General features: G+C 43.1%; 6 protein-coding genes across 6 annotated transcripts in view; 4 read left to right on the forward strand and 2 right to left on the reverse strand.

The window, feature by feature from the left end:
• Positions 1 to 26,821, forward strand: part of LOC140376749 (beta-arrestin-1-like) — a 79,253-nt gene that overhangs the window by 28,351 nt on the left and 24,081 nt on the right. The window lies entirely within an intron of this gene.
• Positions 5,647 to 6,669, forward strand: LOC140376854 (olfactory receptor 11A1-like). Its single transcript, XM_072462161.1, has one exon. It carries the CDS (start codon positions 5,647 to 5,649, stop codon positions 6,595 to 6,597), a length of 951 nt encoding a protein of 316 aa, XP_072318262.1. The 3' UTR covers positions 6,598 to 6,669.
• Positions 9,312 to 10,247, reverse strand: LOC140369376 (olfactory receptor 11A1-like). Its single transcript, XM_072456708.1, has one exon. The coding sequence runs from the start codon at positions 10,245 to 10,247 to the stop codon at positions 9,312 to 9,314; it is 936 nt and encodes a 311-aa protein (XP_072312809.1).
• LOC140369387 (olfactory receptor-like protein DTMT) lies at positions 12,912 to 13,862 on the reverse strand. The gene has a single exon (XM_072456720.1). It carries the CDS (start codon positions 13,827 to 13,829, stop codon positions 12,912 to 12,914), a length of 918 nt encoding a protein of 305 aa, XP_072312821.1. The 5' UTR covers positions 13,830 to 13,862.
• LOC140376870 (olfactory receptor 10A5-like) lies at positions 20,852 to 21,805 on the forward strand. Its single transcript, XM_072462162.1, has one exon. The coding sequence runs from the start codon at positions 20,852 to 20,854 to the stop codon at positions 21,785 to 21,787; it is 936 nt and encodes a 311-aa protein (XP_072318263.1). The 3' UTR covers positions 21,788 to 21,805.
• Positions 24,887 to 25,835, forward strand: LOC140376886 (olfactory receptor 10A5-like). Its single transcript, XM_072462163.1, has one exon. It carries the CDS (start codon positions 24,887 to 24,889, stop codon positions 25,820 to 25,822), a length of 936 nt encoding a protein of 311 aa, XP_072318264.1. The 3' UTR covers positions 25,823 to 25,835.

Raw genomic sequence — 26,821 nt, forward strand, 5'->3', positions numbered from 1 at the left:
GTGGCTTGGGTGATGATTGGGCGATGCTTGGGTGATGCTTGGTTGATGATTGGGTGATAATTGGGTAATGCTTGGGTGATGATTGGGTGATGATTGGGTGATGCTTGGGTGATGCTTGGGTGATGCTTGGGTGACGCTGGGGTGTTGCTTGGGTGATGATTGGGTGATGCTTGGGTGATGCTTGGGTGATGGGTCAAAATATTGAGGGACTGCTGGCGTTATTACCATTGCACTGTGAAAGAGGCAAAACAAAATTATTTTTCTGATATTATCCTGTTGAATTCTCACAAACCTCGTGTTTTTTTTTTTAAGTTATCAACTCTGCTCTGAATGCACCTGTTGGAGTTGAGGCATCCCCGGCTGTGTGTGAAGACTTTCTTAACTTCTTCATTGATAAAGTCACCTCTACCAGAGCACTTATTACACCTCCTGCCAGTCTGGACACGTTTGAGCCAGTGACCCTCCCTTTTGTGCAGGAGATTGTTGATCATTTGAAGCCCTCAGGTTCCCCAGGTGACACTGTCCCTCCCCGACTTTTTAAGGAGGCTTTTCAGACTGTTGGCCCATCTTTTATCACAGTTATTAATAGCAGTCTGACTTCTGGAGTGGTTCCTGTTAATTTTAAACATGCCGTTGTGCAACCCTTGTTAAAAAAACCCGGGCTGGATCCTACTGTTTTGGCAAATTTCAGGCCTATTTCTAAACTGCCCTTCCTTTCTAAAATCTTGGAAAAAATTGTCTATTCCCAGCTCATGGATTTTTTTAAATGAACAAAACATTCTTGAGATTTTCCAATCTGGTTTTAAAACCTTGCACAGCACCGAATCTGCGCTTTTAAGAGTTTTTAATGACATCTTTTTGCTACTGACTCTGGTCACTGTGTTGTCCTTGTACTTTTAGATTTGACTGCAGCATTTGATACAGTGGACCATGAAATCCTGATTGCTCGCTTGGAGCAGTGGGTGGGCATCAGTGGCACTGCATTAGAATGCATGAAACATGGTTCAGGTCCTACTTGTCACATCAAACATTCTGTGTCAGCCTGGCTGACTCTGTGTCCTCCACGGATCCCCTCTCTTATGGGGTCCCGCAGGGCTCTGTGCTTGGCCCTCTTTTATTTTCTCTCTATCTACTCCCACTTGGCTCAATCCTCAGGAAACATGGCATCTCTTTTCATTGCTATGCAGATGACAGTCAGATCTATGTCCCCCTTAACAAATCTGACTCCTATAGTGTCATGCCATTGCTAGAGTGCCTAAAAGACATTTAAGCCTGGATGTCTCTGAACTTTTAAATTTTAATGAAAAAAAGACTGAAGTCATGGTCTTTGGTGGGACTTCTGTTACCCCCATGGTTGACCTGGGTCCTCTAGTCCAGTATCAAAAAACCATCATGAGCAATCTGGGGGTGAAAGTGGACCCAGACCTTAAACTGGACAGCCAGATGAAAGCTGTCATGAAGTCAAGCTTCTTCCAGTTGAGGCAGCTGGAAAAAATAAAACCAGTCCTTCAGAGACAACATTTTGAAACCATAATCCACGCCTTTGTCACCACTCGGCTAGATTACTGCAATGCTCTCTACATAGGGGTTAGTGGGTCCTCAATTGCTCGTCTCCAACTGGTCCAAAATGCTGCTGCCCGTCTTTTAACTGGAACAAGAAAATATGAGCACATTTCGCCTAATTTATCTTCACTCCACTGGCTGCCCGTTCATTTTAGGATTCATTTTAAAACTCTTTTATTTACTTTTAAAGCCTTAAATGGTCTTGCCCCTCCTTACCTCTCCGAGCTGCTACACCCCTACACTCCCAGCCGTTCCCTCAGGTCAGCTGACCAGCTACTCCTGGCAGTGCCACGGGCTAAGCTAAAGCTCAGAGGTGAACGAGCCTTTGCAGTGGCAGCTCCAAAACTGTGGAACAAACTGCCACTCCCCATAAGAAAAGCCTCTTCACTGCCTCTTTTTAAATCACTTCTTAAAACCCATCTGTTTTCTCTGGCTTTTAACTCCATGTAGTGTGTTGATTGTATGTTTTATGTGTGTTGGGAGGGCAGCACCTTTTTATTTATTTTATTTTGTTTATTTTTATTCCATTGATTTTAGTGTGTTTGTTTGATTTAATTTTCTATTTGATTTTGTTTTTATATCTTATTTTATTACTTTTATCCTATTTTTGCCTGTCTTTTACCTTGCTGTGAAGCACTTTGGAACCCCTTGGTTGTATAAATCGTGCTATATAAATAAAGTGGATTGGATTGGGTGATGCTTGGGTGATGCTGGGGTGTTGCTTGGGTGATGATTGGGTGTCATGGAATCAGACAAAAGTGAAAGTGGAAAAGTGGACTTCTTTCTGCTGTGCACACAGACTTTCACCGATTCACCCGTCAATCTCCGCGAAGGGCAGCTGGTCGTCCGGCTCGATAGGACCAGAAAATGTCATGGAATCAGACAATACACCGATGCTATTCCGTAACACATCGAGAACACAATTCAACTTAGAATATGAAACGACACAGAAATATCAGACATTTGTGTGGCAAGCTTGGGAGAAAACGCGGGGCTGCGTCAGCCAGGCCGTTGTAAGCAGCCTGGCTGACCCTCCTGCGTCTCACCCTGTTTTTTCCCATGCTGGTTGGTTTTATTAGATATTCTGGAATAGGCGGGTCACATTTCTCATTGGTCAGCTTCACATCAAGGCACTTGTTTTACAGCTGGTATTTTTCCTAGAGATCAAGCCTTGGGTAAACATTACCCAAACTCCTCTGGGCTGTCACCCCCCCTCCTGGGGCAACATTCTTTGGCCCATCTTTATGATACCTTCACAAACAAATGCTGTCACACAGCCATTTTTCTCTGAGACTAATGATGCAGATAATATATCACTATTATGCCGATAAAATACATCACAGAAATATAATCATATATTCACATTTTATCACATTGGGCAATGATTGGGTGATGCTTGGGTGATGATTGGGTGATGCTTGGGTGATGCTTGGTTGATGATTGGGTGATGCTTGGGTGATGCTTAGTTGATGATTGGGTGATGATTGGTTGATGATTGGGTGATGCTTGGTTGATGATTGGGTGATGATTGGGTAATGCTTGGGTGATGATTGGGTGATGATTGGGTGATGATTGGGTAATGCTTGGGTGATGATTGGGTGATGCTTGGTTGATGATTGGATGATGATTGGGTGATGCTTGGGTGATGCTTGGTTGATGATTGGGTGACACTTGGGTGATGCTTAGTTGATGATTGGGTGATGCTTGGTTGATGCTTGGGTGATGCTTGGTTGATGATTGGGTGATGATTGGGTGATGCTTGGTTGATGCTTGGGTGATGCTTGGTTGATGACTGGGTGATGCTTGGTTGATGCTTGGGTGATGCTTGGTTGATGATTGGGTGATGATTGGGTGATGCTTGGTTGATGATTGGGTGATGATTGGGTGATGCTTGGTTGATGATGTGATGTTGTGAGACAGGCTTCTACTCTGACAATGTTCAAATCTAAGATAAAAACAGTTTTGTTTAGCTGCGCATATGACTGAAAGGATTTTTTTCTTTGCACTCTTCTCTTTTGTGTGTGATTTTATTAGTTTAGACAATTAGTTGGATTGATAATTTTTAATTTAGTTAATTTTAATGTATTTCTGTTTCAGTAATTTCTTTGTGATTTGAATGCATTTTCCTGCTGTGTGAAGCACTTTGAATTGCCTTGTGTATGAAATGTGCTCTACAAATAAACTTGCCTTGCCTTGCCATCATTGGGTAATGCTTGTGTGATGCTTGGTTGATGATTGTGTGATGCTTGGTTGATGACTGGTTGATGATTGGGTGATGCTTGGTTGATGACTGGTTGATGATTGGGTGATGCTTGGTTGATGATTGGGTGATGATTGGGTGATGCTTGGTGGATGATTGGGTGATGATTGGGTGATGATTGGGTGATGCTTGGTTGCTGATTGGGTGATGCTTGGTTGATGATTGGGTGATGCTTGGTTGACGATTGGGTGATGCTTGGTTGATGATTGGGTGATGATTGGGTGATGATTGGGTGATGCTTGGTTGATGATTGGGTGACGCAGGTTTTAAAATCAGCTGAAGGAGTTCGTGCAGAGAGAGAGCGAGCTGAGAGAGCTGACAGGAGCATCACTCTGTCTTAAAAAAAAAAAAAAAATGCATCAGTCCCAACGCACTGTTCTGTTCTTGTGAATATATACTTTCCAAAATGAGTATCTGTGATGAATGACTTTGTCTGTTAAAGTGTGTGTCCGTTTTGGAAACTGTTTTGAACCATGATTGTGTAGAAAATATGCTGCCTGTTCAACTTGATTTCTTTTTGTTGTGAACTGGTGTTATCTGGTTTTATTTAACGTATGATCATCATGTTTCCTGGTTTTTGACCCACATCTGGACCAGATCTGAGCCAGGGTCCTGGTCCGGACACGGGTACAATCAGCTTTAATTTATGAATACGATGCGCAGGCCTGGAGCAGGACTAACCCAGGACTAAACCAGGACTAGACGAGGACTAAACTAAGACCAGATTTTCTTCTTATCGTCTTTTTATTCTGTGTTTAAAATAAATGTTGTCATGCAATGGTGAGTTTGTCATGACACAGATGAAGATTTTAATTCTGATACTTCGATCTTACAATGTTTTTTTTCTATTTAAAATAATAATAAGCTTATCCTGGAGACTTTTTGTTGTCATTTCTATCATTTGACAATTAGTTTATGAAGATTTTCCCACGTCGGAAAGGAAAGCTTGAGAGTTTATGATTTATTTTACAGGTAAATACACTGTTTACTGATAGTTTTGTGTCAGAATGTTTGTTGATTGCATAAACTCGTGCAATCTCGCGGTGTTATTGGTGCAGTTTCAGTCTGATACGTGGTCTGATCATCGAAAACGTCATGCAGTTGTTTTGAAATCACAGCTTTCGGTCGATTGATCTTTAGTCTTTGTCAAAATGAACTGTCTCTTTTCTGCTTTTTGGCGAGATCTGCGTTTTGTTTTGATATTTGCAGTGACTTCAGAATTGTTCATGTTTCGTGGTTTTCAAGCTTTGTTTAAAAGCGAGTAATGTTTTATTGTTAAAGTGTAAGAACGAATGAACAAACAGAATCTATAATGTGAAAGATTTAAAAGTTAATTTTTAAAGTTTGTGCAGAAATTTGAAACAGAAAAACTAGAATGTATTTGTTTTCCATCTGTCATTGCAAATATAAACCTTTGTGTCAGATTCATTAATTGTTGTCCTGCTCCATCAATCCAACCTTAAGCAATTTATTTGTACAGAATTTTCACTTTTCACAGTCAACAAAAACTGTAAGTGGTTTTAAGAATATTTTAAAACATTGATGCTCACCGGAGGCTCTGCAGACAGAGGGCGCTCTGGGAGACATCTTCACTTAATTCCTGTTAATGTTGTTTAATCTGCTTGCCTTTTGTTGACCAATGACTGTTACATTGTTTGATTTTCTAACTTTCTGTTTGTTAAGCCAACAGATTTGTAAAACTCTAACTGAAATTGATCAGAACAAACCGTTTTAAAGACCTACAGCTTTAGATCGCAGACTTTTGTTTCTTTCCATTTCACGATTGTTTCTTTGTGCTGACTGATCGGAGCGCCCCCTGGAGAATGTTTGTGAACGACTCGTCTCTCTTCGTCCTCACGGCGTACATGGACTTGGGCGTTTTCCGTCTGGGCTGGTTTGTGCTACTGCTGCTGCTCTACGGCGCCATCCTCGGGGCGAACGTGGTGTTGGTGCTGGTGATCGCTGCGAGTCGCGATCTTCGTCGGCCCATGTTTCTGCTGCTCTGCTCTCTGTTTGTGAACGAGCTGTGGGGAAGCTCCGCCCTCTTCCCGTTCCTCCTGGTGCAGCTTATTCAGGAATCTCACACTGTCCCGGCGCCGCTCTGCTTCCTCCAGATCTTCTGCGTCTACACATACGCCAGTATCCAGTTCAGTAACTTAGCCGCCATGTCGTATGACCGCTACTTGGCCATCTGCTGCCCCCTGCTGTACCAGAGCCGCATGACGCCCACACGAGTGGCTCTGCTCATCCTCTTTGCCTGGCTCTACCCCTTTGTGGCTATTTTCATCCTCATTTCTCTGAGCTCCAGCTTAAAGCTTTGTGGAAACGTCATTCATAAAGTGTACTGTGATAACTTCTCCATCGTGAAGCTGTCATGCTCCAACACGCTGGTGAGTAACGTGTACGGTATCGTTTACACGTGCAGCACCGTGGCCATGGTTCTGCTCAACTTCTACTCGTACGGCGCCATCCTGCGTGTGGTGTACCGTGGCCCGGGCCTGGCGCGGCAGAAGGCCGTCAGCACCTGCACACCACACCTGCTCGCGCTGCTCAACTTCTCCTGCGGCTGCTTCTTTGAGATCATTCAGAACCGCTTCGACATGAGCAGAGTCCCCAGTGTTCTGCGCATCGTCCTGTCGCTGTACTTCCTCACCTGTCCTCCGCTCTTCCACCCACTGCTCTACGGGCTCAACGTGGCGCAGATACGAGTCCGCTGCCAACGCATCATGTGGCGGCGGAAGGACGAGACCGGACACAACGGGCTGCAGAAGTGAACCTATGTAAATGTGTATACTTTAAACTTCATTGTAAACCACAATACTTATCTCAAACAGTTTAAGAATAAAATTGGGTCTATTAACATTTTGAACAGCAGTGTGTGGCCTGGAGTCTGAATTCTCCATTACCATTTTTTCCCAGAATGTCAGCTGGTACAAACTGTTGCGGAATTTCTGCAATTACCAAGAAATAATGAAATTGAACAGAGTTTGTCTTTCTCAAAATGTGGATCTTTATTTACTCGTGCACGGTAAATGATAGACAATGACAAAACCCATCCTTTCAAAGACACAAACTGCAACGTATAGAAATCATCACAACCAAATCAGCTCCAAATGAGATAGAACAACCATTAAGGATCCAAAGATTCGAGCTATCGCACTCGGAGGTGACCTGACCCTCGAGATGTCCTGAGGCATGACTGGCGCGATACAGAGGCTCCGGACCATCTTTATCAGGAACCCATATTATCATATTATCTGTAAAAAATAACAGCATGGATAGAATGACATGACATTTTCCCGTTACAATACCCCTCTAATGATTATTATGAAACCCTGTTTTATTGTATGTCACATCATCAACAAAATGTCCTCAATCATTAGTCAATTAATATCCTGGGAGTATCTCATCCTCACTGCATTATTGCAAAATTAGCACCCAACAATAAGAATACTAATTAATAATAATAAAACTGAATAATACAAATAGTATAGCTAATCCATTTCAATTCCATTTATTTATTTATTTAATTTTAATTCCCAAAATCACAACAGTAGTAGAAAAACAGATCAAACCATGTTCAGAGTCCCAGCATCCCCTGTCCTTAGACAATTGTCCCAGCGTCCCGTGTCCTTAGACAAATGTCCCAGCATCCCGTGTCCTCAGACAAATGTCCCAGCATCCCGTGTCCTTAGACAAATGTCCCAGCGTCCCGTGTCCTTAGACAAATGTCCCAGCATCCCATGTCCTTAGACAAATGTACCAGCATCCTGTCTCCTTAGACAAATGTCCCAAGCTCCCCTTTTTTTTCCCAAATTTCTGTCTTTACAAAAGAAATACAAAAAAAACCCTATCTATCGACACAATTAAGAAAGACAACTCACCCCAACGTATTCGTTTTGGGTCCTAGCACCGGTGTTGTCCTCCCAGGCCCTGTGAGGCAGCCCTCCCTCCAAACGCTGCGTCACACGGCCCATGGAAGAACGACAACCGGACAAAGGATCCTGTTTGTGACGCCAAATTGTTGTGGAATTTCTGCAAACAGTAACCAAGAGATAATGAAATTGAACAGAGTTTGACTTTCTCAAAAGGTCTTTATTTACTCGAGCACAGTAAATAACTACTGTCCCTGACAAAAGTATCTGTCCCTCATCCTCCAGAACGATGACAATACACATCCTTTTAATCCTCCTTTGATCGGCTCCAAAAGAGACAGAACAACTATCACTGATGCAAAGATTTGATCCATCACATTCGGAGGTGACCTAACCCACGAACCATGTCCTGAGGCATGACTGGTACAACACAGAAGGCGCCGGACCATCTTTATCAGGAACCCATATTATCATATTATCTGCGAACAATAACAACATAGATAGAATTACATGACATTTTCCATTACAAACCCATCGAGCACATTTAAACTCAAAGACTCGTTGCAAGTCATTGCTGAGTGTGTCAACATTTTAATATTTTATTTTAGATAATTATTAGCGTAAAGCTGTCATTTGCGCTACAGGCTAAGTGACCTGAAGAGTAGATTTCTGATCTTGTGCTTCTTGTCAGAGTCTAGAAACACTGAACATCTTCTCTTACATGTTACTGGTGAGGAAACCAGATACATTACATGCATTTCATGTAATAAACATCTTGTATTGATTATATTGGGATTGGCTTTATTTGTATGTGAAGGAGCATTTGAGTTATCATTTCGTAATAATTATTTCACAATAAATGTAATTATAAGAATATTATGGTGTGATCTGTGCAGCGAAAATAAAGGCCAAAGATTGAACGATACATGTAGTTTCTTTATTGAACACAAGCCTCTTTTACGGTTCATGGTGTTGTTGATCCCCATTTGTATTCTTGTCAGTTCACAAACTCTTGAGAATCCATCTTGTTTGGCTCCGGCTGATTTGTTTGCAGTCCGTACCAGCCGTTTGAAGGGCCAATCACGGGGCACATAGGGAGGGCCCGCCGTGGGACTGGAACCAATCACAGAGCAGCATTGTGGTTTGGGCTGAGCCAAAACAACAGAAACAAAACAAACATGGCGGCGCCGATGGCCGTACTTAAAAAACGTGCACACAACGGCACTTTGTACATTTGTGGACGAGAAGGAGGACTATTACACTGTTAATCACCACAAACAAGTATTTTATTTAACACATGAGAGAACCTCCATCAACTCAGAAGGTCCTGACTAAGACTAGACCAAGATCTGGACATGCTCTCAACGTTTAACCTAAAGACACTGAAGGATGGGCCAAATACAGGGACATATTTCACTACGACGACAATAAAGTGAACCTTAACCTTAGACGCTTTCATATTGTCTCTTTAGCATGTGGATTAACATTATCAATAGTGTTTACAATGTAAAAACCCGTAAAGTGGGGAATAAATAACCTAACTCCCAATGTCTAAAATTCAGCATGAAACCCAAACCCAGTTCTCTCAGCGTCTCTCTGGGAACAGCAGCGTCTCAGCGTCTCTCTGGGAACAGCAGCCTCCTGCAGCTGCACCTCACCTTGGACATCGAGAGTCCGTAAACCAGCGGGTCAAACAGCGGCGGACACGTGAGAAAGTACAGCGACATGAAGACTCGCGCGCCGCTGGGCACGGAGCGCGCGTCGAAGCGTGTCGTGACCAGCTCGCAGAAACACGCCAGCGACACGTTGAGCAGCGAGGCCACGTGCGGCGCGCAGGTGCTCAGAGCTTTGTGGCGCGTGCGCTTGCAGCCATTCAGACACACTCTGATGATGCGCGCGTACGAGTAGATGATGAGCGCAGGGACAAACAGCAGCACTAGGCAGGTGTACAGAAGGCCGTACACGTTGTTCATGCTAGTGTTTCCACATGCTAACTTCACCACAGAGTAGTTATCGCAGTAGACTTTGTGGATCTGATTTCCACACAGACTCAAGGGGGCGCTGAGGGATATCATGAAGCCCACCTCCAGCAGCACAAAGATCCAGATGCCAGTTACCATTTTGAGTGCCTTCTGAGATGACAGGCGATTGTGATACTGCAGAGGGAAGCAGATCGCTACGAAGCGGTCATACGCCATAGCGGCTAGCGTCAGGATCTGCACGTTCCCGTAGGAGAACAGAAAGAAGATCTGGACGAAGCAGAAGGTGTGTGAGATGCTGTGTTCATCCTGAAGCATTTGAAGCAGGAGGAACGGGAAGATGGCGGCACTACCGACGAGCTGGTTCACCATCAGACTGAGAAGGAGCAGGAACATGGGCTGGTGCAGAGTCCGGTCCACAGCGATGACCACAATCAGCAGCAGGCTCGAGCCCACAGTCGTCACGTATAGAAGCAGAAGCATCAGGAACCACAGGACCCTCAGAGGACCAGGGTCTAAGAACGCCGTGAAGGTGAAGCTGAAGGACGATGAGTTCACAGACGAAGACATCTTTGAGCGTTGGACTTTTGGAGGAACATGAGCATGAGAGCCAAACATCTCAATCCCTCAAACCACTTTCAAAACAAATGAAGTCAACGCAGAAATGTTCAACCAAGAAGCACTAAGAAGGAACTCAGTCAGTGCTGGAGTACACCTGGTTTAGTTCTGTTTTAGACATGGTTTCTTGTCTTTGTTTAGTTCTGATTTGTTTTCGGCGTTCTGAACTTCATTTATAAAACACGACAAAGGAAATCCACTCCTAAAATTAATTTTGTTCTGGTTCAAGCAAGAAATCACATTTTTCATATTGACATCGTTTATTCCTGGCCTGGACCTGGTTAAGACCTGGTTAAGTTATTTTATATAGTAGATAAACTATTTGATGTTTAGACCTGTTTTCTATAGTTCTGGTGTATTCATAGATTTGGCCTGTTCTTCAGACCTGGTTTAGACCTGGTTTAGACCTGGTTTGGACCTGGTTTAGACCTGGATTAGACCTGGTTTAGACCTGGATTTGACCTGGATTAGACCTGGTTTAGACCTGGTTTGAACCTGGTTTAGACCTGGTTTAGACCTGCCTTAGTCCTGGTTTGATTCTTGCATTCATCATAGTAATACAGTTTCTTAAGGAGCTTTAACTGCAGCTGTTTCTAAAGAACATTTGTCATATATATATTTTTTTTTTTAAATCACTTTTCTGTTTGTGAAAAGGTCAGAGATGAAACTCACACAAATCTGTTTAAAATCAAGTGTCCAAACTTATAGAGCTCATCTCTGATGCATCGGCCAGTTCTGGAAAAGATTAATTTATATTTGTGGACTCCAAAATCACAGCCTCAGTCGCCTCACAGGGTTTTACAATGTGAGTTTAACCCACAGAAAAACATGGAAACAAACAGACTTATGCTTTGGGCTGCAAAATATGGAATGAAAAATCGCAACTAATAAAAATATAACAAACGGTCAACTCATTTATAGTTCCCTGGTCTTAACACAGGTTCCAAAACATGTCATGAGCTGAAGAAGTAAGTCTCACGACTCTAATTGAAATTGTGAATGTGTAAATGTGGTGAAAACTCAAACGTTCAAATCGTTTCATCGCGTCCTAATCAAGAAGAAGAATGGCTGGACTAATCAACGAGCTTCAGAAATCACACAAAAATCACACTCGTCGTTCTTTATCCCCGATGTGGACTTGGTTTGGTCCTGATCTAGTCCAGGTTTAGTCCATGGTTTAGTCCCACTTTTGACGTGGTGAGCGCAGACTAAAAACCTGCTTAGAACAATGTCTGTAATGAAATGACTCTAAACGATCAACATTGCACAGCGAATGACAAAAGTGGAATACAAACGGAAGTTATTACACATTTGCTGAACAGGGTATGAAACATATTGAGAGGATGAGAAATATTTGCACGAAAGACACGGGAAATAGACAAGACATTTAGTTCAACTTTAAACACGTGAATGAAATGACAAATGACAAATCCAGTTTGTCTGATAGAGAAAGGCCCCATAATCGCAGAACTGTCCCTGATCCAGGACCCAGGACTTTAGACCCAAGACCCAGGACCTAAGACCCAGGACTTTAGACCCAGGAGCCAGGACACAAGACCCAGGACACAAGACCCAGGACACAAGACACAGGACACAGGACACAGGACACAGGACACAAGACCAGGACTCCGGACTCCGGACCCAGGACTCAGGACCAGGACCAGTACTCAGGAACCAGGACCAATGATCCAAGACCCAGGACCAGGACTCAGGACCCAGGACCCAGGACTCAGGACTCAGGACTCAGGACTCAGGACTCAGGACTCAGGACTCAGGACCCAGGATCCAGGATCCAGGACTCAGGACCCAGGACCCAGGACCCAGGATCCAGGACTCAGGACCCAGGACCCAGGACCCAGGACCCAGGACCGGGACCAGGACTCAGGACCAGGACCCAGGACTCAGGACCCAGGACTCAGGACCAGGACCAGTGACCCAGGACCAGGACCAGGACCAGGACCAGGACCAGGACCCAGGACTCAGGAACCAGGACCCAGGACCCAGGACTCAGGACCAGGACTCAGGACTCAGCGCTGGGAAAGAGTCGGAGAGAGAGAAACCACCGTCTGAGCGTTTGTGAGATGCTGAGTTTGAGGCGCTGCAGATAAAGTCCTTCCACCAGAGACACAGTGGCTCAGGGGCACAGCCGTCACCCTCTCACCTGGAGGTCACCGGTCCCCCCCAGAGACTCTACAACACATTGATCACACAATATTCATATTCTCTTATGATTCATCGGCAGCACACTCATAAGCATGAGACACTTCTGTAACTTATCTCCATGGAGACAAGCAGAGGACTGACCACCACAAATATCCTGTCCATGTTTAGTCAGTCACTGAGTGTGTTTATATTCTACCTGAAATCAATGTTTAAAAAAGCAAAACAATATTTGAATTAATTTTATGATGATATTTTGAACATTAGTTTATATCACACATTCATTTGATTGGCAGAAACAATGTGAAGAATAAGAAATATAACACAACAGCAGATATCAAGCACTATGACTTGAAGTTTTCTCAAACTGGACCTCATTGAAAGTTTATTGTGTTACAGCAGTTTATTCAAGTTCATTCATTGCATGGCATTCAGGCACGAGTCGCCGAAACGTGGTCAGCCTTGTGTTTCTCGGCTGAAGAAGCGTGTGATTGGTGTTCGGATCTGCTGCATTTTAATGCCGTAGATGATGGGGTTTAAAAGCGGAGTAACAACTAGAAACTCTGCGGCGAGAGCGTTGCTGAGCATCCCTGAAAAGCCATAGCGTGAGAACAAGGCGTCGAAGCAGACGGACGCGGTGAACACCAGCAGCGCCACCAGGTGGGGCAAACACGTCTGTATGAACTTGCTCCGATCGACGTGAGATCTGAGCGCGGCTCGCACCAAACCCACGTACGACACGATTATCAGCACCGTCATAGCCACGTGCAACAGCATCAAGATGAAGCCGTAGATGTTGTTGATGGTGGTGTCGCTGCTGCACGACAGTTTCACCACCTCCCAGTTTGTGCAGAAGAACTTGGGCAGTTTGTTCCCACACAGCGGCAGACGTGTGGTCAGGACGGCGCCGATGATGGTTTCTAAAAGAGAGAAACTCCAGGTGAGTGCGATCAGATGTGTGACTGTGGCGCGCGTCATGAGACTGTGATACTGCAGGGGGCGACAGATGGCGATGTAGCGGTCCAGCGCCATCACGGTCAGACTGGTGAACTCGCAGAAGACGTAGCAGTAGATGCCGCACATCTGCAGCAAACAGCCGGTGTAGGAGATGAAGCTGGTGTCGGACAGAAGGTCTTGGAGCAGTTTGGGGTAGAAACTGGACGCGCCGCAGATGCCGTTCACGCACATGTTTGCCAAAAACACGTACATGGGCTGATGCAGCGTCTTCTCCGACGCGATGGTCACCACCAGAGTCAGGTTGAAGAAAACTGTGATGGCGTACGAAGTCAGAGCGAAGCTAAAGTAAATCTGACGAGTCCAGAGCGAATCGTTCGACCTGGAAAGTTCAAAGACAAAAGACGTCACATTTTCCATCTTTGTCGCCAAAGAAACACAGGCTGAGCACAGAAAAGAGCTGCGACTGTAAAAACACTCAAATCAAAGTGAAAAGTGTTAAAAATCTGAAGTGTTTGGACATGACACTGGTGTTTCCAGGAGAAATAAATGTTGAATTCTTTCCATATTATAAACATAAAGCTTTTGTCACTTTTAGCAGAACAAATCCCTATAAAAGTTACTCATTACGTGTCCATCTTCTGCAAAACATGAGCACATTTAAAATAGACAGTTTCTTCTTTAAATTGATATAATAAAACATCAAAATGTCTGTGTTTGGTTTGTAACTCAAACGTGGAGCAATAATTCCACAGAGATGAACCGCATCAGCAGAAAATCAAAATGAAATACAATGACGTCTATTATGTAATTTAAATGAAAGTTCACATCTCAAAGCCTCTAAACTTTACACAGACTCAGACCGAGAAGATGAACTAAACTAAGACTAAATAATCAAGTGCTTCCTTTAAAACCAGCTTATTACGGTATAAATCATGCTTCCATTAACAATACACACCACTAATGTTCACAAAACCTATACAGACTTTTAACCTGAAAACTGTGACAAACATATTGTTTCTGATTAAGAATTAAGTGTTGAAACTGAAATTAATTGAACAATATCTCAAGCTTCACATGATATTGTTTCATTCTTGTGTATTTTCTTATGGCCAAAACTAAAACCCACAAATGTTCTAAACCCTGTTCATTTCTCTGAGCTTCACTTGATGTTTTTATCCAAACATAATTCACTCGTGTCACATTTGTGCAAACTTTACATTTGAAACGCTGCGCTCTACACAAAAGCATGAGATGATACATGAATATTTAAAGTATACAGCGTACAGCGCTTCTCCTCACTCCCTTCTGAGCCGGCGTGCATATTTCTGTACAATGTTTCTTGTTTAAACATCACTTTTTTCTATTTTTGTTCTTCAAATAATCAATCAATGTGAGATACAAGTTCATATTGTGCTCATATTCATCTTCAGACAAAAAGCAAATGGTCGTTGTAATAAAACATCATTAAAATCATTAGATATAATGTTATGTTCAGTCAAATACAAATATTCCGTCTTCCCCAACACACAAATACTGTTTATGACAAAAGAACAAATTGCACAGAAGAGTTTCAAAACATCAATCTCAAAATTAGAAGTGTACTTTTTGTTTAAATTTTGTGAATCTGAGCCGACATTTTAGAAAGTCTGAACTTTACCATCATCACAGAAACGTGTACAGTCTTCTAAAGGTCAGAGAATCAATGATAACAAATGGAAAAATACACAATGATTCAACATGAACATACAATATTCAGTAAAAGCAGTTTGAAATGTTCCATCTCAGAAAAAGCATCTAAAAAGTGACTTAGTGAAGTCAACGAAGATCTGAGCGTTGTGAACCCTGCAGCTGTTCTTAAACTCTAGAGTGAACACCTGCAAGCTCTGCCCCCTCACCTGCAAGCCCCACCCCCTGTCACAGCCATGTGTCAATCAAACTCAACACAACTGCAGAGGAAACAGGAAAAGGATGTTTAAGCTGGATGGTCACTTTGTAGGGTCCTGGTCTGGTTGGTGCTTCGATCTAAAGTTGAGTTCACGCCACACTGTCCAAAGCGTCCACTCTACATGTAAAGTCTCTGTGGACCCGTGTCCAGTCATTGTCTATAAGAAGGACCAAAACAAACCCTGCACTGGGACCAATGCAGGGTTTGTCTGAGGCAGTTGAGGCAGTAGAAGGAGGCGCTTCAAAGATGCTGTGGTGGAATTTCTGCAAACAATTACGGAGAAATAATGACATTTAACAGAGTTTGTCTTCCTCAAAAGTAGGATCTTTATTTACACAAATTGATACAAAGTGTCAAATGTGTCAAGTGTCAAGCTTCGAAAGAGATAGAACAACCCTCAAGGATCCAAAGATGTGAGCCATCTCACTCAGAGGTGACCTGACCCCCAAGCCATGTCCTGAGGCCTGACTGGCACGATACAGAACCATATTATCTTCACACAATTCTAACATAGATAGAATGACACGACATTTTTTTCATTACATTGTGAAGTATGAATTTAGCAGGAAGGTGTCGAGAGCTAGATCTCAGTATAGGCTCTGGCTTCTCACCAACTACAAGCCTAAAGCCCCCCACGCTGCAGATGTCTGGTGGTGCAGAGGTAACAACCTGGAGCTCAACGCCTAGAAGGCCCAGCAGAGGATGTACTTCCTGCGGCAGCTGAGTAAAAGCCAAACTGCCGGCGGAGATGATGGTGCAGTTCTACACGGCCATCATCGAGTCCATCCTCACCTCCTCCATCACCTCCTCCATCACTGTGTGGTACGCTGGAGCCACAGCCAGGGACAAACAGAGACTACAGCGCATTGTGCAGACTTCTATCTCTGCAGGACCTGTACGTCTCCAGGAACAGAACAGCTTCTTTCCCTCTGCCGTTGGACTCATGAACACTTAACACCTGCCACACAATTATTCCGTACATTTTTGAGTAAATATCTGTGTACATACTGAGAAAAGTTTATTTTTATCTAATTGTATAAGTAAATTCTTAATGCATGCCATATTTGACTCTATAGACGTTATTATTATAATTATTGTATTATTCATTGTTTTACATTGCACCTTAACGTAGAGACAAGTTCCTATGTTCGCAAACTGTGTTCAGTGACAATAAACCTTTTCTGCTTCTGAGAATAGATGATAAATTAACTGTGGCCATGTGTAAAGTCGCTCTCTCTCCATCTGCTCTGCCATCGCACAAGGAGAACAGCCAAACAAGAAACACTCGAAACTCCTCAGCCTTGTCTGAAACGTCTTCAAGATACATCATTGTTGTAAAAATCTGTTTCTGCTTTACACGTCACATGGGCACAACAGGCCGTGGGCACAACAGGCCGTGGGCACAACAGGCCGTGGGCACAACAGGCTGTGGGGGCACAACAGGCTGTGGGGGCACAACAGGCCGTGGGCACAACAGGCCGTGGGCACAACAGGCTGTGGGGGCACAACAGGCTGTGGGGGCACAACAGGCTGTGGGGGCACAACAGGCCGTGGGCACAACAGGCCGTGGGCACAACAGGCTGTGAGCATGTGCCACCCTGCTGTGGCACCACCTGAGGAAACTGCTCTGTTTCACTATTCAAGAGAAAAATTGGGTTTTTAATAAAGATCTTAGAATGCTAATACAGTATAGTGCCACCTGCTTTATTTTAACATCAACAGAACAATCTGTCCTGTTTGAGTCTAAATCTGGGTCAGTCATGCTCGGTGTTGGCCTTACTATATTTTCATCATTTGAAACGCCAGACACGTTAAAAATGTTCTGTCTGTTATAGCTTTAGTTCACCTCTTTTAAGTTAAATAGCATTAGTTAAGAAAGTTTTGAAATAATATTTTTTTTAAATAAAAACTGGGACCTGCCAGTCACAAAACACATTCAATCTAACACTAATATCACTTGAGCTCAATGTTTCTCTGATCTATTTGCCAAAGTTGGGGTCATATTTAACTTAAAATGAACATGTTTACATCCAAACTTGTTTCTACAATCGGGTCGTTTTAGGTTCATCTTGCGTTTTATATTGAACAAAAGTTGGAATACTACAGAGGAGATAAAAGGATGTGTCTTGTCTGTTAAGGTACAGTTCTGAAGCTAACAGGGTCAAAGGTGAAACTCCTCCTCAGAGCGGTTAGCGACTCGTGGCTTACTGTTTAGAAGTTAGCGGCTCGTGGCAAACAGTTAGCGGTTAGCGGCGGCTCGTCCCCTGTGGAGCCGATGCAGCGTTTCATCATCGTTTGTTTAGCCACAGTTTCCTCCATAGAAACAGTGGGACTTCAGGGACCAATCAGACGCAGCGGTCCGGTCACATGTCCACAGAGGGACGAGGTAATGATGTCCCTTTGGACCAATTAGGAGGTGGCAGTGTCAAAACAGAGAAAAGTTTTTAATTTGCATTTCATTAGAAGTCACGTTGATAAGTTCATGAAGAAACTCAAAGTGACTCAACCAAAAGTCAGAAGTTAGAAACACGTGATAAGAGATCCACTCCATTTTGAGACACAAAACAGATTCTATTTTATAATATTGGACTTGAGAAGCCTTTTGTGACTGGAATTGGACACAATTTATTATAATGTCATCAAACTGACCAAGTAAATTGCTAATTCAGGTTAGAATTATATTGAAATTGAAAAATGTTGAGAGTAGTGCAGGCCACGGTTGAGTCATTTTGAGAAGTTGAGAATCCCTGGGTAAAATCTGTTCTCACAACATGGAAGGAGCTGATCAAAACAAACTAAGGCCGCAGTTATTTTATTACTTGGTTTACGGATTTTTTAATGAAATATATTGCACAGGCGGGCGAAATATAAATATAATTTCACCATGGGAGGAGGGGGGGGAGGCAACACGGCGCGCAGGAGCGTGTAACAGTCAATAATATAATAGATCCATAGTAACAGTATATTTAGCGTGTTTTAGACAGACAGAACTGACGCTTAAGTGTGCACCCTTTAGTCACGGCAAAACGCGCTGAAGAAAATGTGGTAAACGGGTATAAAATGATTTGGCACAGCGTGCAGCAGCTGGCAAACGGGCGCGCGTGCTCTCCCCGGGACCGCGCGTGCGCTCCCCGGGACCGCCCACGCTCTCGCCGGGACCGCGCGCAAGGACAGAGCAGCTCGGAGCAGCCCCTTCAGACTTCCGCAGCAGTTTGGCGAGAAATTGCTTCACGCACTCTAATCTTTTGACTTAATACCGCTTTTTACGTTTGATTTTATGCTATTTTGCGTTGTCGGTGGTACTTTATAAAAAAATATATATATATATATATACATTTTATTTATATTGTAGAAATCAATAATCTAAGTGTGGCGGATCCGTAAACCAAGTAATAAAATAACCAAGGATGTTAAAATCTTTAACTGGTTGGCTTTTGAACAAGATTTTGTACCAAATAGAACTGACCTGAGATTCAAGGTCTGGATTACAAAAGTTTTAAAAGTTTTTCACCAAATGGTAAAAGACACATGCACACATGAAAAACTTTGATAAATTGAAGGAATCCTTTGGTTTGGAGAACAGGGATTTTATAGGTATTTACAAATAAGGAGTTATTATAACCAAGAAATTAAAGTAAAGTAATTACCATTATAATCCTGTTACTGAAAACTTGTATCAAACTTTCAAGGGGAATAATATGTAAATGATATCAATGCATTTCTAATCTGGACAACTACTCTACTAAATATATTAAAAACAAATGGAAAGAGAAGGCAGCCTTGTTTTGACAGATGAAGAGAGGGAAAATCTCAGTGGAGGACCTCAAAATCACATGTCTGAAGGGAATTTAGCAGTAAAAATGTGACTCGTTCTTTCATAACACCGTGTCAAAGTGTTCATTACTCACAAGTTAATGCAAACTGCTGGAGAAACTGTGGCAGCAGGAGGCCAAAGCAGGAGGCCTTTTTTTTTGACATTGCCATTGCTCCCAATTTTAGAACTATGCACTTGGGCTTCAAAAGAACCGGCCACGGACACACTAAATGGATACCTTTGGAACATACCATTGGCGGCAGGAAAAAAAGGCCATCACAAAGAAATGGCTGACACAAACCTTACAAACGACTAACGACTGGACTGACATCGTAACAGACATGAAACAAATGGAAGGTATGACATCCGGGTTTAATTTATAAATGGACAGATTGAAATACCAATTGAGGCTGTTATTTAATGCCATGATTTAGTTTCTTTGATGTTTAGTTGATGTACTTTATGTTTCCCTCTCTGGTCTGTTGTGTTTAATCTCTGAATTTTTAAAAAACAAAAATAACAGCAATAAAAAACCTGAAGTGACGAAGAGCAGCTGAATGGTTCGCTGTGATTGGTCGAGAGGCCGTCTCGCGCTCTTATAACAAAAGAGTTCAGGTCATAGTTTGACTTGACCGAGACAGACTCCAGTTTCGTGTCTCTGTGACGTTTGTCTAGAAGCAGATCTGTATCTATTATTTAGTCACATTGAAAAAGCTCAAGTTTAAAATGTTCTTTTTATTTCTGAAATTAACCAGGTTCGATTAAGTTTAGTTTTGCCTATTTTTGAATATCATAAAGTGTGTTAGAAAGATGTCTGAAGAAGCTGTTTGGATGAGTAGAAAAACTCATTCATGACTGTAAACACTTTAGCCTTTTTCCCTAAAACGTGTGCATTTTAAATTCTAAATTGTCTTTTTGCAGATGCAGCTGAGAACCATGTTTAATCCGGCTTTAGTCTTTTTTCTAGTCCTGGTTTAGTCCTGGTCTATTCCTGATTAGTCCTGGTTTAGTCCTGATTTAGTCCTGGTCTTTGTCTTCTCTATTTGTTTAATTTCAGTTTGTTTCACCCTCTACAACATTCCCGGCATGAGTTTAAGAAATAAAAGAAAGTCTTGCAATGATAATAGTATAATTCTGTAAAAACTGATCGTGGTGTATTTAAAAACAATTTCTTCATAATAGAAGAGGATTTTTTTCTGTCTTTCATTTAATATCCACAGGTCACATTCTTTTTCACTCTGGTTTTAATAGAATTTGTAATTTGAAAGTGTCTTTGAGTTTATGTTATTGTGGTTTTGGTTTTGTATGTCAAAGTTCAGTTTTGTACCCTTTTGGTCGTCTCTCGGATTAGTCTTCATTCAGGACTATCTAGGAACTGGTTTAGTCCTGGTTTAAACCTGGTTTAGTCCCTTCAATGTATTTAACCCATATTTTAAGTTATTCCTCTTGATAGATTTGCCATTTGTCTTTTGTCTTTTAACTGGTTTATTTTCAGATTGATGTGAACTTTCAGAACTTCACTCAAAATCTTTTGACGTTTGTGGATTTACATCATGTGATTTTGTCATTTCATGTTGTCATGTCACAATTTCGATTTGATACTGTGCAGGTCGATTATTACATATCACCATGTTCTCGCCATGTCCTAAACATGTTCTAGCTGTGTTTCTGATGTGTGTGATGGGTAACTGGACTCAGGTGAGTCACTTCACTTTGGGGGCCTACTCAGACCTCGGGCCCCTGCGCTGGCTCTACTTTGTGCTCACACTGTCTTCATACGTGCTGATCTTGGGCTCAAACCTGCTGCTCATCGCTCTGATCGTTCTGAACAGGAGTCTGCACCAGCCCATGTACCTGCTCCTCTGCAGCCTGTTTGTGAATGAGCTTTACGGCAGCTCCACGCTCTTCCCGTTCCTGCTCTTCCAGATCCTGCAGGACCAGCACACTGTTCCGTACGCTCTGTGTTACCTCCAGATCTTCTGCATTTACCAATACGGCTCTGTGGAGATCTTCACAATAGCTGCCATGTCGTACGACCGCTATGTGGCCATCTGCCGCCCGCTGCAGTACCACAGCGTGATGACGCACAGAAAGGTGGCGCTGCTGGTCGCCGGCATGTGGCTCGCTCCGTCCGTGGCCATTGGCGTGTTGTTGTGGCTGAGCATGTCGCTGCCTTTGTGCGGAAACCTCATCGATAGAATTTACTGTGGAAACTACTCCATCGTGAAGCTGTCGTGTAAGTCTGTGCAGCTCATCAACATCTACGGCCTTTTCTACACCGTGTTATCCATGATCTGCCCGCTCTTCCTCATCCTTTACACATACGGCCGCATACTCGTTTTGTGTCTGTCTGCCCCGGGGCAGGCGCGGCACAAAGCCCTGAGCACCTGCATGCCTCACCTGGCGTCGCTGCTGAACTTCTCCTTTGGGAGCTGCTCTCAGATAGTGATGAGTCGTTTTGACATGAGCGGGATTCCGGATGCACTTGCAGTGTTTCTGTCGTTGTACTCTTTCACTTTTCTTCCGCTGTTAAACCCGCTCATCTACGGCCTGAAGCTGTCACAGATCAGAGAGCAGCTGCGACGCCTGTGGTTCGGCAACAATACGGCAACGTGACACGGAAACACCACAGCAGCAGCAGCAGCAGCAGCAGCAGCAGCAGCAACAGCAGCAGCAGCAGCACTGGAACAACACAACAACAGCAGCAGCAGCAGCAGCAGCAGCAGCAACAGCAGCAGCACAGGAACAACACAACAACACAGCAACCTGACCAATTTTATCCTGCTAAAACAGCATTAGCTGTGTTCCAAGCATTTGTAGGTTGGTTATTTCCCTCCTCAACATTACGAGGTCTGACCCGAAGAGGGAGCACCTCATCAGCAAACGTTCGCACGCCTATTTTCCCCAAACTCACCACTAGTTCAACTCACCACAGGTTTATTTTTTACTATATACAATAATATATATATATATATTTTTACAAGTAAAATTATTGTGTCCATGGCAGGAATCCTGAGGCCCAAGTACATGATCCTGAAATCCAGTGGTGGTTTGTCTCCTGCTGCCAGTTTCTCCTGCAATAGGAACATCCTTGTGAATAATTGGGACTTTGAATTGGTTTGAAGAAAAAAGGTGACATTTTCAAGCAGAACTCTCTCCAAACATGTGATTTTGTGGTATTTCACTGAGATGTACATATACTTTCCTGCTCTTCATCTGTCAAAACAAAGTTACCCTCTCTCTCCCATTTATTTTTGATATACGTATAAGGTGGGATGACTGCCCAACCTATATAAGCATTATAACAATTTTGATATTATTCCTCTTGAACGTTCTGATTTACACGATTTAATAAATATTTCAGTCAAAGGGTGGCATTGTTTAATTTCTTTGTTATAAAACTCCTTTCTTGTAAATATCTATAAAAGTTTATTTGCCCAAGCCAATTTTTTCAACATATCAAAGCTGTGATTTTCTTTCACAATTTGGTAAAAAATAAAAAACCTTTATACCTTTTGTTATCAGAACTCTACATCTGAAAATCTGTGCTGTTAGGAGCAAAACCCTGATCATAAGCCAACCAGTTTTGATTAGATCTTTCCAAATTGTAATCACAGATTTTACCCAGGGATTCTTAACTTCTCAAAATGACTCAGCTGTCTGTCATCTGCCAGTAAGGCCTGTACAGGAACCTGAGGCACAACATTACTCTCAATATTTTTCCATTGAGTTTCATATTCTGGATCACACCAACACAGCAGCCCTCTGATTTGAGCTGAAATAAAGTATTTTTTCAGACAAAGTAAACCCCAATCTCATTTTTATTTTCATAAATGCAGAGTTTTAAATTGGACGCAAAGTTTCATGCCTTGCCACACAAATCTTGAGATTGTTTTACTCCATGCTTCAAACAGATAGAGAAATCTGGGAAAGACATGAATTTTTCATTTAGTTTCAATCATTTGACTTAGACTTAAGTATGGTATAATTGTCCATTTTTCAAGGTCTTTTTTTATAGTGGAGAAAAGAGGAGTACAGTTTTTCAGATAGATCTAAGAGATTCCATTTGCCATTTGAAGGAGTAAGTCTTTCTAAAGGTCAGAGGGTGTTGCCAGAATTAGATCATTTCAGTTCTTTATTTGTCTCCAGACATTGGACCTATTATTTGAAGAAAATACATCACATTGAGTATGAGGATTCTGGTTTGGGCAAATATATTAGAATATTATACTCTTTATGTTTTATCTCATCAATTGTAACACCGTTAATTTTTTTTTGATTGCCTAATAAATTGGGCCAATGGTTCCAAGTAAAAAGCAAACAGGAGGGGGGACCAAGCAGATCCCTGTCTCACCCCTTTTTTTCTGGAATCAGTGGATCTGTCAGGTGACCATTATTACAGCTTTGTATTATTTTTGTATATGGTTCATTGTGTATAAGGATCGCCTGACTCACTCTGAACTCACTGAACAGCAGTCATTCCTTGAATTGAAATCAATTTTGAGGAGTCAAGTCTCATCCTTAGCATTGAATTTGACTTTGTTCTATGTATTTAAAAAAACAGAAAATGAGTAGCTGAATGGTTCGCTGTGATTGGTCGAGAGGGCGTCTTGGGCTCTTAAATAACAAAAGAGTTCAGGTCATAGTTTGACTTGACTGAGACAGACTCCAGGGTCATGTCTCTGTGACGTTTGTCCAGAAGCAGATCTGTATTTTTTTATTTAGTCACATTGAAAAAGCTGAAGTTTAAAATGTGCTTTGTATTTCTGAATTAACTAGGATCAATTCAATTTTGTAAAATCAATCTATTTTTGCAGATGCAGCTGAGAACCATGTTTAGTCCGGCTTTAGTCCTGTTTCTAGTGCTGGTTTAGTCTTGTTTCTAGTCCTGGTTTAGTCCTGGTCTATTCCGGCTTTAGTCTTGTTTTGATCTTGGTTTGGTTCTACTTTTAAGCTTGTGCTGCAATAAGATCTGTCTTTTCTATTTGTTTAATTTCATTTTTTTCTCAATAAACTCTCTCTGACATGATTGAAGAATTTCCTCTACAACATTCCCGACATGAGGTAAAGAAATTGAAAAATAAGACTTGCAACGATAATTGTACATTTCTGTAAGTGAAAAACTGATTGTGGTGCATTTTAGAATGATTTTCCTCATAATGGAAGAGGAATTTAATTTTCACAGGTCACTAAAGTTTTCACTCCAGTTTGAATGGAATTACAAATTTGAAAGTGTCTTTGAGTTCATGTTGTTCATAAATTGTTATTTTTTTAGAGATTTTTGCAAAAAGGATTCGACAAAGTGTTTTAGTGTTTAATTTTGCAAAATCAAAGTTCAGTTTTGTTCACTTTTGGTCGTCTGTTTGATAATTCTTCATTCAGAACTATCTAGGACCTGGGTTAGTCCTGGTTTATTCCTGGTTTATTCCTGGTTTAGACCTCTTGTTCAATGTATTTAACCAATAATCTAAATTATTCCTGTTGATAGATTTGTCATTTGTCTTTTGTCTAATTTTCAGATTGATGTGAACTTTCAGAACTTCACACACGTTTGTGGATTTACATCATGTGATTTTGTCATTTCATGTTGTCATGTCACAATTTCGATTTGATACTGTGCAGCTCGATTATTACATATCACCATGTTCTCGCCATGTTCTCGCCATGTCCTAAACATGTTCTAAACATGTTCTAGCCGTGTTTCTGATGTGTGCGATGGGTAACTGGACTCAGGTGAGTCACTTCACTTTGGGGGCCTACTCAGACCTCGGGCCCCTGCGCTGGCTCTACTTTGTGCTCACACTGTCTTCATACGTGCTGATCTTGGGCTCAAACCTGCTGCTCATCGCTCTGATCGTTCTGAACAGGAGTCTGCACCAGCCCATGTACCTGCTCCTCTGCAGCCTGTTTGTGAATGAGCTTTACGGCAGTTCCGCGCTCTTCCCGTTCCTGCTCTTCCAGATCCTGCAGGACCAGCACACTGTTCCGTACGCTCTGTGTTACTTCCAGATCTTCTGCCTTTACCTATACGGCTCTGTGGAGATCTTCACAATAGCTGCCATGTCGTACGACCGCTATGTGGCCATCTGCCGCCCGCTGCAGTACCACAGCGTGATGACGCACAGAAAGGTGGCGCTGCTGGTCGCCGGCATGTGGTTCGCTCCGTCCGTGGCCATTGGCGTGTTGTTGTGGCTGAGCATGTCGCTGCCTTTGTGCGGAAACCTCATCGATAGAATTTACTGTGGAAACTACTCCATCGTGAAGCTGTCGTGTAAGTCTGTGCAGCTCATCAACATCTACGGCCTTTTCTACACCGTGTTATCCATGATCTGCCCGCTCTTCCTCATCCTTTTCACATACGGCCGCATACTCGCTGTGTGTCTGTCTGCCCCGGGGCAGGCGCGGCACAAAGCCCTGAGCACCTGCGTGCCTCACCTGACGTCGCTGCTGAACTTCTCCTTTGGGAGCTGCTCTCAGATAGTGATGAGTCGTTTTGACATGAGCGGGATTCCGGATGCACTTGCAGTGTTTCTGTCGTTGTACTTTTTTACCTTTCTTCCGCTGTTAAACCCGCTCATCTACGGCCTGAAGCTGTCACAGATCAGAGAGCAGCTGCGACGCCTGTGGTTTGGCAACAATACGGCAACGTGACACAGAAACACCACAGCAAAAACACAAGTGACTCAAACTGGAACCAGACTGAAGTAATAAAAGACTCTGAACACACGGCTAACGTTTTTCAAACATTCGCAGTTGGTCATTTCCCTCTTCAACGTGACGAGTTCTGATCTGGAGGTTAAGGCAGCAGAAGGAGGCAGCGCACAGGGCCGGTGATAGAGAGCGCTACAAAGACGCGAAGTATGGATTTAGCAGGGAGGTGTTGAGAGTTAGATCTCATTACAATTTGTGTCTGAAGCAGCAGTTCTCTAACAACAACCCCGCCTCGGTGTGGAGTGAGCGACGGCTTCTCACCAATTACAAGCCCAGAGCCCCCCTTCTGCAGATGACAGAAAACTGTCTCAGCAACTCAACTCCTTCTACTGTAGATTTAACACCCCCTCCCCCACTGTGGCCAGCTCTGCCAACCCAACCCCGGACCCCCCACCTCCCCCACCACAGACTGTTTCGGAAATCCAACCCCCGAAAAGCTGCTGGACCAGACGTTGTCACTCCCGCCACCTTAAGACACTGTGCAGGTGACCTGGCCCCTGTCTTCACTGGCATTTTTGACACCTCGCTAGAGTCACGCCATGTCCCAGCCTGCTTCAAGTCGTCCATCATTGTCCCTGTCCCCAAGAAACTCCTGATCACTGGATTTAATGACTACAGACCTGTGGCACTGACGTCTGTAGTCATGAAGTCATTTGAACGCGTGGTCTTGCCCCACCTCAAGTCCTTTACCTCCCCCCTGCTGGACCCCTTGCTGGACCCCCTGCAGTTCGCCTACAGAGCCAACAGGTCTGTGGACGACGCCATCAACCAGGCTCTCCACTTCACCCTGCAGCATCTGGACTCCCCGGGAACCTACGTCAGGATCCTGTTTGTTGACTTCAGCTCTGCATCAACACCACCCTCCTGCTCTGCTCCACGACAAGCTCTCCCAGCTCAACGTGCTTGACTCCACCTGCAGGGGGAGCACTGACTTCCTGA

This window comes from Eucyclogobius newberryi, unplaced genomic scaffold (genome assembly GCF_026437365.1).
Source record: "Eucyclogobius newberryi isolate DKJ021-1_F unplaced genomic scaffold, fEucNew1.0.hap1 SCAF_10, whole genome shotgun sequence".
In the NCBI taxonomy this organism is placed as follows: Eukaryota; Metazoa; Chordata; class Actinopteri; order Gobiiformes; family Gobiidae; genus Eucyclogobius; species Eucyclogobius newberryi.